The 18635-nt window shown below is 41.6% G+C and overlaps 2 protein-coding genes across 3 annotated transcripts in view; both read left to right on the top strand.

Moving 5' to 3' along the window:
• The first annotated feature begins 562 nt into the window (after positions 1-562).
• Positions 563-8636, top strand: RSAD2 (radical S-adenosyl methionine domain containing 2). The gene is made up of 6 exons (XM_048299360.1): positions 563-1082; positions 1266-1427; positions 1899-2128; positions 2939-3088; positions 4751-4783; positions 5354-8636. The coding sequence occupies exons 1-6, from the start codon at positions 758-760 to the stop codon at positions 5516-5518; spliced, it is 1065 nt and encodes a 354-aa protein (XP_048155317.1). The 5' UTR covers positions 563-757; the 3' UTR covers positions 5519-8636.
• Positions 8637-9966: 1330 nt separating this feature from the next.
• RNF144A (ring finger protein 144A) overlaps positions 9967-18635 on the top strand; it is a 72804-nt gene continuing 64135 nt past the window's right edge. Inside the window, exon 1 of one of the 2 annotated variants that reach the window (XM_048296904.1) lies at positions 9967-10130. The gene's annotated coding sequence lies outside the window, so the exon portion shown is untranslated. The remainder of the gene's footprint in view (positions 10131-18635) is intronic. The other variant, XM_048296905.1, reaches the window with a different exon arrangement.

The raw sequence follows: 18635 nt of genomic DNA, 5'->3' as shown, positions 1-18635 counted from the left end.
CAGCCACCAATGTCTCACCTCAGGCTGCCAACTGTTCCTGTTGTTAAGGCTAACCATATGCTCAACTTGGTGCAGTAGCTTTGTTCGAGGTGCTTTATTGGAGACCAAGAATTACAGAATCTGCAATTATTTTCTTTTCATGTATTTGAAGTCATCAGGCTTCCTAACTTGGATTGGTCTTCCATGCAAAATTATTTAAACTTACAGAAGCTCCTGACTGCCTGACAAGGGTGCAGTGCAGTTATACAAGCTCAGTTTTCCCCATGCTTCATGAGTTTAACCACAAGAGACAAAGTCACTGGGACCTCATACACCAAAAGGGGTCCTGGATGCCAGACCCGCTCAAAGCCAGAGGTGCTCAAACCTGCTCCCAGCCCCGGGCAGTCGGCGGGTTCCGCGGTGGCCGTGGACGAGAAGCGGCTCTGGGGCGTAGGGACACTGGGGTCACACGTGGGGCGGGGAGGGAGAAGGAAAACATCGCGGCTCGGTGCCAAGTTTCGTTTCTGCGAGAACGGAAAACGAAACCGAGCGGTTCCCCCGCGGTCCGGCACGGCGGGGCGGGACGAGCGCGGAGGGGAGGCGGTCACCGCGCATTTAAATGCGGAACGCCGGGCACCTCTCTGCAGCCTGCGAGCCGAGCCGAGCCGGGTCGGACTGAACCGAGCCGAGACCAGCCGAACCAAGTCCAGTCGAATCGTGTCCAGGCGGGTGGAAGTGAACGGCAGCGCATCCCATCGGGTCCGAGCCGAGCCGAACCATGCAACTGGCCGTGCTGGGCCGGCTGCTGTCCGTCGGGCGGGCGGTGCTGGCGGCGCTGCGGGGGCGCCTGGGCGCGCTGTGCTGGAGCCTGGCTCCCCTGTCCCTGCCCCTGTCGCTGTCCCTGCCCGGCTGGCGGGACTCGGCCCCCCGGCCGGAGCGGGAGCGGGAATGGGAGGACGCGGCCCCGACACCCACCAGCGTCAATTACCACTTCACCCGGCAGTGCAACTACAAGTGCGGCTTCTGCTTCCATACGGCCAAGACGTCCTTCGTGCTGCCCCTGGAGGAAGCCAAGCGAGGGCTGGCGATGCTCAAGGAGGCTGGTGAGTCCAGAGGAGGGGCGGCCGGAGGGAACCGGGAAGGGAGGACCCCGCAGGACCAAGTGCCATCGAAAAAGTTATCCCGGGGATGTCCCTGTCCCTCTGCCGTGGGACACTGATAGCATTGAGCAGGAGCAGGGGATGGGCAGCAGAAGTTCACAGCATCTTACTTTGGTCCTTCTCTAGGAATGGAGAAAATAAATTTCTCGGGAGGAGAACCGTTTCTTCAGGACAGAGGCGAATTTGTAGGCAAACTGGTCCAGTTTTGCAAGCAGGAGTTGGAGCTCCCAAGTGTCAGCATCGTTAGCAATGGCAGCCTGATCAGAAAGCAGTGGTTCGAGAAGTATGGTAAGGAGGAACCAGTGGGCACAGCTGCACTGGCAGGGCTGGGGAGCCTCCACGGGGCAGCCTCACCCATAGATGGGCTTGGGAGCAAGTGGGAGATGGTTTCTTAGTGGTTCATTTATAGTAAATGCAAACCAAATGTAAATACCAGTGAAACAGTGTTGATTATCTGTTGTGAATATAGGCATTATACCAAAAAATTTTTGGTATAATGGTGTAACAAAACAATAGTTCCGGCTGTCTCCATAATGCTGGGGACACACACACACACACGCACACACACACGCGCACACACACACAAGCTACGTTTTGATGCTGCTGTTGATGTGGCTTTTGTGGTTGATGGGATGACTCCACAGAACTGTATTTACATGGCGTTTCGTGAGAGATGATAAGGAAGTGAAAGCGAGCAGAGTCCTGACAGCTTTTAGCTGAGGGACTAGACATTAATCAATTTTTAAAACTTGTTTTCAGGTGAATATTTAGATATTCTGGCAATTTCATGTGATAGTTTTGATGAGGATGTCAACATTTTAATTGGCCGTCGTCAAGGAAAGAAGAACCATGTAGAAAATCTGCATAAACTGAGACAGTGGTGCCGAGAGTATGCTGTTGCTTTTAAAATAAATTCAGTCATCAACAGATTTAATGTTGAGGAAGATATGAATGAGCAGATCAAGGCACTCAACCCTGTGCGCTGGAAGGTAAGAAAGTAGTGTTACTACAGATTTCCTGTTCAAAGAAAAGTAATAATGAAGTCCTGGAGTTGTCTGAACCTCTATTTTACCCAAGTCTTATCTTTAGTTCCAGCTTAGGCTGGTGTTAGGAGCCTTCTTGTCAATGTTGCATAGTGCTGAGATAGGTTCTCTCTCTTTCTGCACTTAAATGGAGCCCAGTAGATCAAGAATCTTTTTTGGGTTTTGTTATGTACAGAAAATTACTGTTTCAGTGTGTGTAGATCTAGGTTGTTTTATTATATTAAAATTAATACAGAAAGCCTTTAACATGTGAAAATATGTTATGGTGTAGAGAAAATTAGGAAAAATTACTGAACATTAAAGTCAATATATTGTTAGCAAGATGTAAGTGTATATTAATTTTATAGAGCATTAGAGGTTACTGTACACACATGATTTTTTACTAGAAATAACTCTGAAAATGGGTAGAGATTATGTGACATAAATATGGGAGAACTTGTGGAATAATTTCTCAATATTTGCTTCATGTGATTTTTTATGCACACTGAATTACTCAGAAAAAAAAAACAAACACCAAAACACACTGTAAGTGAAATATCACATGGTAAGGAGAATCATCATTTATAACATTTAAAACTCTGTAATGTTAATTTACAAAAAATAAATCTGCACCATGCCCTTTGTGTAGTATTCGGTTATCACAAATTGTGTCAGTGTGACTCCACTGACAGAAAAATTAAAGACACTGCTACTGAGACTGTTATCCTCAAGGCAAGCGAAAACATAAAGTCTTAACCAGGTGTTTACTGTGTTCAGGTATTCCAGTGCCTGCTTATCGAAGGAGAGAACAGTGGTGAGGATGCTCTAAGAGAAGCAGAAAAATTTGTTATTAGTGATGAAGATTTTGATCGATTCCTGGATCGCCACAAATATGTCTCCTGTTTGGTACCTGAATCTAATCAGAAGGTAAAAATTAAACTGTCCTTTTGTAACTTTGTTTTTAAATAATGTTAAAATATTTGAAAGGAACAAGAAACCTTCATGGCAATTAGTATTTTTCCTATTAAAGGTAGCTTAGAAGAGGTGCAGTACAACTTTATCAGCAACTGGTTTTGTAATGGTGGAAGCCAAGAGTTTTAATTTTCTTTTAGGATTTTCATTGACAACAAAGTTATTAGCAAAACAGTAAAAACCCACTGATTCCAGTCCTGTGGGCACCAGTGGGAATACTCTTCCTGACTTGGGCGCAAGATCCTGAAAAGGTTCAAAGTTAATGTAAACACAATTTATACTCTAAGTATTGTTTCCTGACAGAAATTCACTATGATGTTACATTATGCCAGTGTCATCAACCTACATGAAGTAAGACAGCATGGCAGCCAGCAATATATTTAGTGTTTTTAGGTAATCCCGCTCACAATAAAGTTACATTTCTAACATTTTCTGTCTGAACTCCTTTGGATTGCACACTTAGGCTCTTTATTCAGGAGAAGACTCTTTGTGCTCCTGCAGAGCCTACCAGTTAACTTGATCAGCTGCCATCCAGCTTACATTAGCCACACTAAAGTACTTTGGTGCCTAAGGGTGGAGCTCTGGCCATTTTGTAAATGCCTACAGACCCTAAACATGGGATGGGAAGAGTAAGAAGACTCATCGTTCAGAAAGTTTATGAGCTAAGTGAGGAAATAGCAAGTTGAATCAAGTTCAGGAGTGCCTTAAATCTTCCATCTTGTGTTCCTTTTCCTCTCCACAGATTAAGACTCCATTTACAGTTTACTTCTTAATGTATGGAGAGCTCAAGTGAGCAGACTGGGTTGCCTTTGCTATGTAAGACATAAAAGTGGGACTGTGCAGTTCAAGGCTTTTGGTGGGAGGGAGCACTCATCAGAGAAGGGGTAAAGATAAGAACCCAGAACTGTTTCTACTTTTATTTTTTCATAAAAGAAGTCCTACGAAAAAGGCTTCCCATGGTAGGTTTGCTTCCAGAAGACTGTTTCTGATTTCTGGTAAACCTGTGTGAAAGAGGGACACCAAACTGATCAGATTTCCTGTCCTACACAGCAGCAAGCTCCAGCTACCCAGAGAATTTTAAGGAGGATTACTTAGGAGATGCCCATTTAGCTAAGCAAACCTGTCTTATTTCAGCTGTTGGCCTATTTCTTGGTGCAGACCTGAGAGCTTTTTTACCTTTGAGCTGGGAGAACACCTTTGTCTGGTGGGGTAATGATTAAATACCCCAGTTTAAATGGTCATGTCATTTGCTTGGAAAATGGCATAATCATTCCAGCACGCAAAACTCTTAAGTTCTTCTGGTGTAGAAGTTAATAGAAAACTTGGATATTATTTAAAACACCTTTATCCAGTTGGACACCTACATTTCAATTAGAAACTGGACAGGTCATATTCCAAGAATTATTAATTTATTCATACATAAAGTTATTCTAGCAATTCTGTAATTTATTTCTATAAATTTCATCCAAGCTCACTGAAACAGTGGTCATACAGCAACTGTTTCAAAGATTTGTATCAGACTTTGAATGAATAGTTGTTTGTTTTGTCCCTCGTTTTTCACTATAATGGAATTTTGATTTGTATATTAATTTAGTTTTTCCTTTTGTTCTATTACAGATGAGGGATTCATACCTCATTCTGGATGAATATGTAAGTCTTTTTTGATACGTGGTATTTGTATGCTAATATATGTATGTATACAACAGTGATAACCAGTTAAATTTACTCTGCATTCTATAAAACAATTTTACCATGTAGTACAAGGAACAGATGTGATTTATTCCCATCAGACATATTGTGAACTATAATATAGTATGACCTAAGGAGAAGTCGCCATCAGCTTGCATGCATAATCACTGCATCACAAATGTTAAAGTGTAGATGTCTATTTTTGCAGGACATCTTTGCTTTTTTTCTTCTGTAATATAAAAATACAGAACTTGCCCTGAAAGTTAAGTTTCAAAGTGCCTACTTAGTTTACATGTAACTGAAGAGCCAACGTTTAATCTTCATGAATTATGATATTGTTTTGTTCCTGCTAAGATAGGTCACATGTTTAACCATGAGTTTTTGAGCCTTCTAAGGACTAGAGTGAACCTCTTCATGCACTTACAAAGGCTTTTGTGGAATTGCAGTCCAACTTGCTTAAGTCTGTAGAAAAATTAAGCTTGTGCAAATTGACTTTCCAACATCTTATCATCTTGTATATTGATGTTCCAGATGCGTTTTCTAAACTGTAGAAATGGACGGAAAGAGCCTTCCAAATCTATCCTGGATGTTGGTGTAGAAGCAGCTATAAAATTCAGTGGATTTGATGAGAAGATGTTCCTAAGAAGAGGGGGAAAGTATGTATGGAGTAAAGCTGACATGAAACTGGACTGGTGACTCAATATACTGAGTTAGGGCAGTGCATTCTGTAAAAATAGGTGTATATTTATAGGTGAGTGTATACTTGTATCTAATGCTTTTAACTACACTTGGTATTTTACACAGACTGATGTTCAGTATAACTCTATATGTGAACATGTTACATGTTTTTTAAAAGCAGGTTATGTTGTTTTTTATTTTCTTAAACATGACCAAGTACTTTCAGAGCTTTCACATGAACAGATCTCTGAAATAAACTTTCTAGTCCATTGCACAAAGGACTTATGCAAACTGTTAACATAATGTCATGTAGGAAATGTTTATAAAACACTACATGAGTGTGCATGCCAGATAATAAACCAAAAAACACCCCAATCTCTAATTCATTATAAACAGCTGTAATGATGGAGAAGTCAAAATTCTTATAGGGGAATGCATTCTGCCTGTTTCTCAGGGAAAGATGGATTGCAGTTCCTCAGTAGATCACACAAGGGCCAGCTGGCAGGCCTCTGGAAGCACCCTCTGCCTTTTTCAGGGGTAATAGAGGGTAAGAATTTAGGAATCATTAAGTAACCATGTATTTAAAAGGAAATCAAGGTGAAAAAAATGTCACTTTTCATTCTTTAAGATTTAACTGTAAGATCATCTTCTCCCTCTCCTCTATATACACATGATATTTGCAAAAATGTTGGGGGATGTAATTTTCTGTGAAAACATATTTTTAGTCATGAAAAAATATTGTATTTGTGCGTCCTAAAACCTAGAAGTACATTTTACCTAATGACAAACAACATCATATTTCACATTGTCAATGTCCTTGGTTCTAACAAATATTTACACTGAAACATTGTTTTCCTTTTATTAATTAATTGCTCCATTTTCCTTTCATTTGTAAATATTGATTTATTATTTTTAACTATATTCTCTCTGTGTGCATACAGTTCTGATGAAGATTCTTTCTCAAACTAATTAATACCATGTAGAACAACCTACATATATCTTCTGTTGCATACTAGCTTTTTTTTTTGCTAAGCCATGGAATTACAAACAACAAAGTTCATATATCAAACAACCTTGTTTTAAAAGTTGCTTGTCTCAGTAACTAATTAGCTTGCTGGTTACAAAGCTGCAGACATTAAATGAAACTAATTGGGTTTTGTGAGAGCTGCTTATGATTTTAAGAACAGGTAGCATCAATATAAAATACAGAAAAATAAGAAAAATCCCCAAAAACTGAAAAATAATCTAATATACTGCCCTCATTCTTGGTTTTCTGGCAATTGTTATGGCTTTATAATTGAGGTTTTTCAAATTTAACTAGTCCCATCCTCCCTCTCTCTGAAGGGCACGGGGATAAGCACTGCACAGAGCAGAAGTGAGACAGCACTACTCATTCGTCCTGTCCACTGAACTCAATGTCTGGGCTGTCTCACACATTTAAATATTTGCAGCAGTTGGGAGCCAGCATGCATTAAATGTACCACGTAGAGAAAGTGACACCTTCTTTCATTTTTTTGGAAATGTTAGTTGATTTTTTAAGAGGTTTTTGAGAGAAATGTTTTGTATTCACCTAATGGATCTTCAAAGTTGAAGGGGAAAATGCTTAAATAGGAGCTGCTACTTCTGTGTAAAGGAGAGTGCTACTCTGAATGCACTGTGAAAATGTTTCCATTTATAATTCCTTCAGTTTCTATTTTTACTATCCTAACTGTAAGTATACTCAGTGGTGCTCTTTTGTCCCTTTGTATTTTGAATTTTGCAATCACAACACTTCCTAGACACTGGCATTTGAGTATTTTTTTTTTCTTGTATTAACACAAAGTGACATTTAAAATGTGGCCCACACACAGTAACCCCACAGTCTTCTGGCAGCTGTTTCACTGACCTTGGCTGGAATTCTGCCTGGCTCTATGGGCAGTGCAAATTTATGTAACTGGGGTTTGACTTCCCCTGCCCAAATATTAAATCTAGTCTCTTCCCCAGTACCTACACCACACTGATAGAAAAGAAGCATTTTCCTCTGCTGCTGGCTCAGTCCCAGCATGGGCAAAGATTTAGTGCATCAATGTACCAAAAATCTACCACCTTGCAGCTTCTGCAGAAAATGCCAGCTGTAGCACAGCACTCAGATGTGAGGTACGCAAACTCCTGTTCAGATCCAGAAATCCTGACATTCTTTGCTTTGCATTTTACCCTGTAAATGGTTATTCTTTTGCTTCCTCTATGCCTATGGAGGAAGCTGCAGGAGAAACAAGGAGCTAAAAATGTCAAAATCCAGTAAATAATGGACAGACATTTAAGATGGCTTTTGTTAGAAGGTTCTACATTCTTACCTTCCTAAAATATTAGGGATTTTAGATCACCTCTTGCTACCATACATAATTAATAAAAAGTTTCTGCTCTGTGTGATACTCTTTTTCAAAGGAAATACGAGTTGTGTAAATCAGAAATGAAGAATCTGACATTACACAGTTTGACTGAGAGTTATTTAAGTTAATGAACAGCTATTGGCATTTTTATACACAAAATCTATTGTTGTGTAAAACAACAAAAATTTGGCTACAGTTGATTAATCTAGTTTATTTTAAAAAAATTATAAACACAGTTCATATTGGACCAAAAGTGGACTTTAGGCTTTCATTATGTAGTAGGGGCTACCTTTCAGTATGGGACTAGAAAAATAAAACTGAATTCAACAGGGTTACTCCCAGGTTTAGGGATTACAGATATGCCGTGATCCTGAAAAGTCAGGAGTAAATTTAAGTCTTATAAACACAGATATGCTTAATTGTATATTTGTGTGTAATATCATAGTATTGCAGCTAAGCACTTGCTAAACAAGCTGAATTAGGAACTAACGCTGCATTCTACTAACATTTTACAGTTAGTATAGTAAAAAATTTGTAGACAATGAGTGTTTGAGAGAATGACTTTGATAAAATTGTGACTATACCTAGGCTAATGAGTAAAATTGTCACTTAAGATGCACTTTAGGATGCCCTCTTTTTCCGTGTGAAGGATGCTGATATATTTGAATGTTACAAATGCTGAATTTTGGAGTAATAGTGTCAAATAATTAGTGCTAAGTATTTCACGAGTGTCTTGCACATTTCAATAAATGTTTCTATTTTCCTAAGTTTGTCTGTATTTTTTTTTTTCCTGTAATATAAGCCATACTCACAGAGTGTGTGGCTGCATTCACAAGAGATCTGTAATTCTGGATGCATTTAGTCTGTATTTGGGGGGGGGGGGGGGAGCTACTTGCACGGTGCCAAGGGCAGCATCTAGGCTGAAATGGAGAACAATGGTGGTGATTCTCCTCGTGATGAAAGGCACTTGTTACAAGCCTGAGTGGACTGGGCTGTGCTGGGAGAAGACAGTTCAAATACCTTGTGCTGTTCAGACGACAGCTGATATGAAAGGCACAGCTATCCATAAATATCCGGGGACAAAAATAAGATTATCTTCTGTTACGGTAAATAAGAGAGAAAAGACAGTCTATTTAGAAGACTGGAGACAAGCAGCTTCTCAAGCTCATCTTCCATCTTCAGGCTCGGTGTAAACTCTTGTACTAGACAATCTGAATTGAGCTTTTCACAGTATTTGGCTGTGTGTGAGAGGATGCTTAGCTTTTTACGCCCCCCCACCCCGTGCCATCCCCCCCCCGCATATTGCGGTGGTCTGAGGATGCCCAACAGCAGTGCCGCAGCGAGATGCTGTGTGCCCCGTGCGCGGGGTGGCTGCTGGGCTGTGTGTCAGCCCGGGGTGGCTGCTGGGCTGTGTGTCACCCCGGGGTGGCTGCTGGGCTGTGTGTCACCCTGGGGTGGCTGCTGGGCTGTGTGTCACCCCGGCAGCGGCCCGGGCCAGGGCTGAGCTGCGCCGGATGAACCCACCACACAGCTCCTATTCGCACGCCAGCTCGGTGTGCATCCTGCTGTGCCTCCCTGCCTGTCGCAGGAGCACCGGCCCTTGCTCCGTACAGACACCAGCAACAGGGAGGCTCGAACAGCGCTCGCAGAAGAGCCGTGCCCGTCATGGTTCCCGTGCGCTCCCCTCCTTCCTTCCCTGGAAGGCAGGACAAACCCTCGCCTCCTCTGCACAACCAGCCCCGTTGTTCTCTCTGCCGCTGACGGACCTGCTGGGCCCGGGCTATCACGCTCAGGCAACCCGAGGTGCTATTGCTTCAAGCAGATGAAAAACCCCACGGTAAAACCGGCGGCTCGGCTCGGCTCGGCTTGGCACGCCCGGGCCGGCGGCGCTGCCAAGCGGGAAACCCCGGGAACCCCGCGGCCGCGGGCCGGGAGGCGCCTCCCGCCGCCGCCAGGGGGCGCCGCTGTGCCGGGCGCGGCGCGGCCGCTTCAAAGTGGGCGGCGGCGCGAGCGCGGCCGTTAATGGCGACCGCCCGCCGCGGGTGCGCCCGCCCCCGCCCGCCCTCACCCCACCCTCTCCTCCTCCTCCCCCGCCGGAGAAAAGACCGGGAGCGGCGCCTGCCGCGCACACTCCGGCTCTGCGGGAGGTGGAGATCATGGATGGGGCGGCGGCGTCCTGCCGTGGCTCCGCGGGATAGCGCGGGACAGCGCCGCGCACCGCCCGCGGGCCGCCCGGCGCTGGCAGGGGCTGCTGCGGCACGGTAAGGCGCCCGGGGCGGTGGGGAGTCGTCGCTCACCCCGGCGGGGCGGTGGGGCAACGGGAGGCGGCGCCGGAGCGCGCGGGGGACCCGCGACCCCTTTACGGAAAGGGCTGTGCCGGGCGTTCCCCGGGGCGGCGTTATCCCTATCCCTGTGTCGGGAGCGGTGCCTGGTTGTGAGGAGGGCACGGCAGGGCACAGGCTGCCGGCTGGAAGCGCTGCCGCCGGCGGAGCGCCGCGTCGGGGGCGTAATGACAGCGGCTCCTCAGCCCCGCGTGTGCTCTGTCTTGGGGTTTCCGTAAATGAGCGAAAACGCCTCGAAAGAGCCCAGTGCCCTGGAGTGCAGTAGCCATTCTTCGGGGAGGGAGAAGTAACGAGTATAGGGGTCTGTGAAGTGCCATCCCCAGCCAGTGTTCTTGGTAGAAGCGAAGTGTGCCGCTTGGGGAGAAATTGGTTCGTTTGGGTTGCAGGCGTGGTAGGAGTAGGAAAAGGCTCGCGTTTTCCTTCCCTGAGCTGAAGAGATGTTACTGTTGACTTTTTTGAGCTGTTGGAAGAACCCATAGGTACGATAATGAGGTTGCCCCACCCACCCGCTGGCTCAAGGGTATCTTGTTCCTGAACAGATCAGGCCCCGCATTATGGGTTTATGACTTCTATAGAACTGGAACAGGGACTGTCAGCGGGGAAGGCTGATGGAAGAAGATACCAGCTGTTTGAATTTTTGCTGTGTTCTTGGAAATACTGTCACTTCTGCCCTGGAACATAATATTCCTGGTCTACAACAAGTATAAATAATGATTTATAAATAGATGCATTTGTTTATATTGTTTTCCGTGTAGCCAAACAACTGTTTACATTGTGAAATGGATTGCTTCATTTCACATTATCTTATCAGCGCTGGCCCAGGAGTGGCTGAACTGAAGTTACATGTTCTTGGGCAGAGTGCTACCGGAGAGATTACATCAGTAGTTTAACTTCTGGTGGCTGGTTGTCTGCTTGTTTATGCTTCTCTCGCAGGCATCAGAAGCTAGTGAAGGGGTGATCGGGGTGGGTAAAAGAGTGTGTGGGGTTATAGTATGGTGAGGGGGAGATTTGTGCCTTTAATGAAAATGCTTAGTTTATACTTAAATGGGACTTTACAGTGTGGGAAAACTTAGATTATTTTTTCCTGGCAGTGAGGTATCAAAGTGACTTGACATGAAGTTTGTTAAATATCCAAGAAAAGCAAGATCACGTGAGAAGAGTGGTGGTAGGAGGGAGAAATAGTTCTTTTGTTTAGGAGTGTCTTGAAAAAGACAGGCTTTTTCCCACCACCATCCTTGCCCCGTGGGATGAAATTTTATTTCTTTACTCCCCCCCTTTCCCATCATGTCTCATTATCATTATCCACTTGTGCAATCTGTGTATTATGAGCGGGAAAAACCATCTGTGATTGAAATAATATTACAATGATGGGTGTTTCAATTTGATACAACTACTTTGTATAAGCCATCCTTTATGTAAAACAGAAGGTTGATTTTTCCTTATTTCTCAATCACCATAATTCATATCCTAGGAGCTGCTAGATCAAATCATATGTTTATTGTATTCACTTATTGTAGGTTTTTGCCCTTGAAGCACAGTATTGTAAGTTACCTTCACTTAGAGACTGTTGTTTTGCCTAATTCAGTATTTTAAGGCAATCATTTGTAGGGGAAAAAATACTACGTTTGCTTAACTTTTTTGGTTTTAAGTGTGGGTTGTTTTTTTTTCCCCCAAGTATTTGTCATATTTCTTGTGGGGGTTTTTTATAACTTCTGACAGCTTTTCTTTCAGTTAAGCCAAAGGACAAGGCTGCTGTCTTAAACATGAATTTTGGCTGCAGTGTCATGCAGTGGGTATGAATGGCTTCAGTATATCTGCTGTATTTACAAGAATGCTCTCATAGGCTGGCAGAAAACTCTTGTTTGCCCTCCCAGTGCTGATTCAGGGAAAAATAATGGCTCTGATCATCCTGCAGCCTGGTCAGCGAGCACAGACCTTTTCTCTCCTAGAGACCTGATGCAGCAGGGGAATTGGAACCTGTTACACTTATCACCATATTTCCTGTGGATTAATATCAGTAGTTATGCAGTTGAGTTAGTAGTCTGTGGTTTCATTAGAAGACTTGCTTTTCACTGTGTTCTTTTTTACATCTTGAATTACAAAAAAGAAATGGAAAACAATTACAAACTAACCCACCACTCGGTTTGAGTGGTGTAGTGATTCTGCCATGTCCAACTGGGGCTGTGCTCAGCTGTTCTTTTTATAAGGCAGGATCCTTTTCTGTTTTGCTTTGCAGAAACAAGCTCATAAAATTCATCTTTCCCTGACCTTTTGAAGGAGATCAAACAAAATGATCATAATGATAATGTCTGTTTTTCACTTCTGATGGCTGGGAGGAGCTGTTGAAAATATACTTACTCCTCTGGCTGCGTGCTGCAAAGTGATAGGAATGTTTTTTTGTATTTCTTAATCAGCTGGGATCAAAAATGCTTACAGTTTTTCTGCATATGCAGTCAGCAAATTCTGGAGCTGACAGTGATCGTACAAAATGGATTTTCAAATAGCTTGACTGTTTGCTGATGGTGCCACTTAAAGTGGTAACACTATAAGTTCAGACTTTTCTCAAAAAGGCTGAAGAAAATGAGGAACAGAGAAAGTGAATCAATATGTCTGGTAACTTTTAGTTACTGTGAGGAAAAAATATCTTTTCAGAGGGTTCTAGTCTTGGCATGACTATGTTATTTCCTTATTACAGCAGTATTTTCATCTTTTCATTCCAAGAATAGCAAGTGGGTGGTAGCTTGTTGCATTGAATCACCTTGCTGTTGTCCTCCAGGTATCACTATGACAGTTTAATACAACTACATCATGTTTATATTGAACAGAAATGATTTGTGTTTGAAGAAACACATTACAGCTTATTTAATATAAACTTTTTCTTGTTCATGATCTCCAATGGATCATCTGAAATACTTCAGAGTATAGATGGGTCTTGCAGGCTGTCTGGAAAATAAAATTCTAACTTACCAGGTTCAGGCATAATTTTTTTCATGACGTACGAATGTTCAGCTTGTTTGTACTGATCACTGCTTTGCCAGATTTCATAGTTTTGGAGTCTTTATTCTTGAATTTCACTTGGAAATTTTACTGAATGTTCTGTTTCTGGAGTATTTGGGTTATTTCCTGTAACCATAAAACTCCAGTATGAACTACAAGTTATAAAAGCTATCACTATGGTTCTTGGAGGCAGTTTCAGCTGACCAGCCTTCATCTCAACTCCAATCTCTAATAAATAGATCATGTGTAGGATAAGAATCGTATACTGTTGCACACATCTAGTCCTTGTAGAGGACTCTTACACTTAGCCAGGAATAGGAAGTATGAGGAATATGAAAATGAATTAGGAAAATATATTGAGACAAAAATCCATTATTGGTCCTTGATAATCTGGTACATGATCAGCTTCTTCCTATGCTTACTTCTGTCATTGCTGTTTAACTGTTGATTTGCTTCATGTTTTATCACTGATGAGGATCTGTGTATGGATTTTATAATCTCACAGATATTAATTTCCTTTTATATGTGTATGTATATAAAACATATGCTCTATACAATATTTTATGTAATGTATGTATATAAATACATATTTTTTTTACTCTTTCGTTACTCTAAACAGCATCTGGTGGGAGTAGGTCCGACAGAAGCATCAGAAGTGGCTGCATTCTGTCCTACACAATGTTTTCAGTCAGGGCTGCGTCCCTTTAGTGACTGCACAGGATGGCTGTGGTGATGTGGGTGGGCAGAGTCTGTTCCTTGCCCAAATGCACCCTCCCTCTGGTGATAGGAGGGGTCTTGCTGCATTCTGTAAAGCAACTGTATTTTTCTGGGCCTGGTGCTTCAGACAATGTTTGTCCTCTTTTGTTAAGTCTGGGTTTCCTTCTTAAGGGAAACCGTTTTCCCTTCGTCTCTCTATTCCCGTATTAAGAAGTACATCCATCCAGACAGAATGAGAGCAATGCTCTGTGACTTGTGTGGTCAGGCTCATGTCTCCAGTGCAGTCTTATGACAGACGCTGCAAGTTCAAGACCAAGCTATTTGCAGTCAGTGTATGTATATTTTTAGCCTGGTTTTCTGAGAAAACAGAGATTGCATGCAACTCTCTTGTGAATGTGTAATTTTCATTCTTGCTCTTAGTTTCTAAATCTTTTGAGCAATTCCAGTTGCATTTGTGAGAGGGTGGTAGTTTATTTCCAATAAATCTACACCTTTTCTGGCAGTAGGTAGCCTCAGCAGATGGAAAGATGCCTGCTGAAGGAGAGCTTGAACTCTTCCTGCAACTTTGACACACATTCCTAGGAAACTGAGTTTTACTGGCTCAGTTGCTTACAAATCAACTTACATTGTTGACACAGTTTCAAATTATACTGTTCCTTCATTTCTGAATATTTTTGCAATAGTTTTGAATATGAAGAAGAGCAAGTGTTTAGTCTTTAGCCCTAAGTAGCCTTGTAATATGGCAAAAGTACATGATATGAAAGGAAAGATTCATTGGTTTATAAAAGATTTTATTTTATTGTTGTTCTTCATATGTCCTGCTTATGTGAATTCCAGTTTAATAAAAGGCAAGACTTAAAATAATTCTTTTAACAATTTTGATTTGTAATAACAATTCTTTAGGCACCCAGAAACTTGTTTTTGTAGTTGTATTGTATAAAGATTGTTCCCCAAATGGAACAAGACTTAATAGGATGCAAATTCAAACAGTTCCATCTTATTTCTGTATTTCTCCTCAGTATGTGTTTTCTGTAAACAGACTCTGTGTGAACCTTTCAGTTAGCTGATCACTTTTGCACACTGGTATCTGTTGAATACATCTTGTGGTCTTTGTTTGTCTTGTCATGCTGACTTGATTAATGTTGTACCATCATCTTCCTTCATGAATAATGTATTTCCTGTCATGCAGTTGGAACCTAGAGGAGAAAACACCTACACTTACTTTCTTAGATTAATTATGCATTAGTTTTACCTTTGATGCGTACTGTCCTTACTTTTGTGGAAAAAGTGCTGACCAAAGATACATGTTGAAGGTATATAAGGTGTGTTAGATTTGTGGAAAGGCAGACCATATTTAAATTAAAAAAAAAAAAAACAAACCCAACCAAGCCACAGCTTTTATTAAAGCTTTCCAGTTTTTTTTCTTTGTATTTGAGATATTTATTGACATCTTATCTTTTGAAAGGTTTGCTGGTGATTTCTCTCTACTTTAAAATCACTAGGTTATGCTTGTGTCAATTACTGTTTCTTAGTTGTGTTTGTGTGAGTCTAGCTTTCTAGGGAAGATGTAGTGACAGTATTCATTAGGTCTCACTAACTGTTGCTGGAAAGCTGTGAGAAGTAGGATAACCACAGTCACAGCTGCAGGATGCACGTGCCAGCTCCAATGGGTTGTTGATGCTTATTCCATCTTGAAGTTTGGCCTCACTGATCACTGAGGACCAGACTTTGAGCCTGCTGGGCTCTGGCTTGCTCCAAAGACCAAGCTGAGGTCATAAGCTTTGTGCCTCAGGTAAAACAGAGTAGTCAGCTCTTCCTGTTAATCACTGAGAAGTGAAATCTCTACAGGTTAGGCACAAGATGGTGGTGAGCCTTGTAGTTGCTACGGGAGCTGAAGCCAACCACTTCCTAAGGGTGTAGCTGTAGCTCTGATGGTAAGCACTCAGAAGGTTTTTAAGTTTATGGATGTTCATCTGTTCATACTCACCTGCAGGGCGTAAGTTTATCTAAAGTCTGCAAGCTTGTTTGTTTCTCTTTACCATGAGATATGTCAGTCTTGGCCTTGGGGAAGGTTATGCTGGAAAAATTGGTGCTGTGTGAAGCTTGCTCAAAGCAATGCTGCTGACCCTGGCACCTCTCCATGCTGTTGTCTCCGCTCTATGCGGTTATGTCCTTTACTTTGGATCCTTGTGGCTCTGAGAGAGCCATTCTCTGCAGTGTGAGTTCGTCCTTCTCTCCTCTGTAGTTTTTTACCTCTGCTGCTTGCTGGAGCAAACAGCTTGACTTCATCAAACTGCTGCTGTCACTGGGCATCAGCTGTGGTGGTGTTCAGAATATATGACCTGCCATCACCTATCTCCTTTCTTCCATTATGTGATGTCCCACTGGAGCAGCAGCATTGGCCATTTACTTTGCATGGATTTATGTCTGAAAATCCATTCTTAAATGTTTTAACACTGACTTTTATTGAAAGTGAAACATAATAGTTCTTAGTGGTCTTACTGTCTTAGCCCTTTTGCATCTGTAGAGTCACTAGGAGTGTGATAAGCCACTTCTCTGTCTTCTGTTCTCTTTTGTTCCAGGTCGTCATTGTCTTAAAAATAAAGTCTCACTTCAGAGGGAGCAACAAGGTAGTTCTAACTTCAGTTTATGTTACGTATTTAGTCAAAAATCAAGGAATGACAAATTCAGATACGACTCATAAATCCAAAGAATGTGATATTCTTTTTAGCAAACTGTCATTTAGTGCTAAATATTTGCATCAGTCACTTCACATTTCCATTAGCTCCTTAAAAAGCTGAAGTTCACAGATTTGAATGAAATACAATGTTTATGACTGTGTTCCCTGCTTTTTGATTTAGACTACTGCTGTGAAGCTTTCTTATAGTTACAGATAAATGTGTTTTCAGGGTCTGCTCTTTTTTGGAAAGTTTACTGTTTTGCTCTGTCTTGTCTGAAAGGTCTGCATGGGTTTTTTGGGGGTTTCTTTGGTTTTGTTTCCTGTCCTCCATGATTCTACTGTATTGGTCTGAAGACCAATACAGGCATGTCCTTGTTGCTTTTATTAATAGGAATAGTTGCTTTTGGATGGGATGATTCACCACAGATCCCAATATAAGGAAGAGTCAAACTATTGTGCCCCTTCGTTGTGCTAATAATAGTGATGTACCATGTTATTGGCAGGCAACACTGCTGTTAGTGACAGCTTCAGGAGGGATTGCTGCAAGGGCAGCAGGGTCGGTGAGGATCTCTACTTTTTCCCTTTCCCTTTAGTATCTTTTCTTGTGCAGCTTCATTTTTCACCCCATGAGACTGAACCCATCCTTTTCATAGAAATAAGTGTATTTTCACTATAGTATCAACCAGTTCTGATCTTGAACTGTGGGAGGGCAAAGATGGTGTTATTTTCAGAGGGGAAAAAAAAACCCCCACAAAACAGTTTTTGTGCTGTGCTGGACAGGGTGTTACTAAAATTATAACCTGGAGAGTTCTGGAGTAAAACAGTATGTGCACATAAGGATGTCTTATCAAGACCATCTCAACTAATGTGAAAATCCACGTGTTTTCTCAATACCAAGGGAGTTTTCATGTGATTGCCTTAACATGGGACTTACCCAGCCCTATTCTTTATGAAGAATTCACAGTATCTAGAGCTTTACAGGAAAGAGAGGAAATCATTCTCCTAAAAAAAAAAAAAATCTTTACAATCAAATAAACTTAAAACAAGCAGGCTTAAATTCCAGACAGTATGTATCTGAGCTCTTGTAAATTGCTGAAAGGCTACTGAAGGTTAGTATCTGACCATCAGCAAATAGGTCTTCCTGGAAATATGCAGGAAATGCTCTTTGTAGGAGCTGTAGACCTGAGTTTAGGTACTTCATGTTAGCTAAAGTCTTTGTGTTTGCTGTCCAAATGTTTCAGTGCTCGAGTGGGAGAAAATCGGCAGTTACTCAACGAGATTGTTCCCAGGCATTCATCAGGCTTTGATTTTTTTCATTCAGTGAAAATATGTAGAATTCCACTACCTGAAAATAGTAAATGCTGTAACAAGAAAATAAGAAAAAATTTAAAACTTGTGTTCCTGTTTTATAAGTGTTCATATTTTATACAGACACTTAATTTTTTAATGTATGCATTATATAAAGCACATCATGTTTTAATGCATTTTTTAAATGCTCAAGAGGGCTTTGTAACAGTACTTTCTGTTATTGCATCATTATCTGCTTAGGGAGTCTAAGTGCCAAATTAACTTTCTCTTTAATTGAGGTGGCTCTTGACACTTGAAATTATTATCTGTACCTACAGTGATGGAAAGTCTTCATGGATCAGGAAGGATACCCTTGTTTAACAGAGAACTTTTTTTTCCTGAATATACTGTTTTCATATTTCTGTAAAAGAAGTTACTTTTCATACAATAATACAAAAAGCCTCTTCCAAATTCTTCTCCTCCATACTCTTTTTCCTACTCAGCAGCCATTCAGTACATGGAAACCAGGAAATGAGGATATTTTGAAATAGGGATACTTTGCATAAATTATTTCCAAAAATATTTTGCTGTATTTGAATGTTGATATTTTCTGTTGATGTTAACAGTTAAGGAATATAATGAAACTGTCAAAGAAAATCAGGTATGAACTCCTCAGAAAAGAATAATACAAATACAGTTGTTTTCATCTGAATGCAGTATACTTTTGTAGATGTCATCTATTC

This window comes from Corvus hawaiiensis, chromosome 3 (assembly GCF_020740725.1).
Source record: "Corvus hawaiiensis isolate bCorHaw1 chromosome 3, bCorHaw1.pri.cur, whole genome shotgun sequence".
Lineage (NCBI taxonomy): Eukaryota > Metazoa > Chordata > Aves > Passeriformes > Corvidae > Corvus > Corvus hawaiiensis.
Note: the sequence above shows the minus strand (reverse complement) of the source record. Positions and strands in the feature narration are given on the sequence as shown.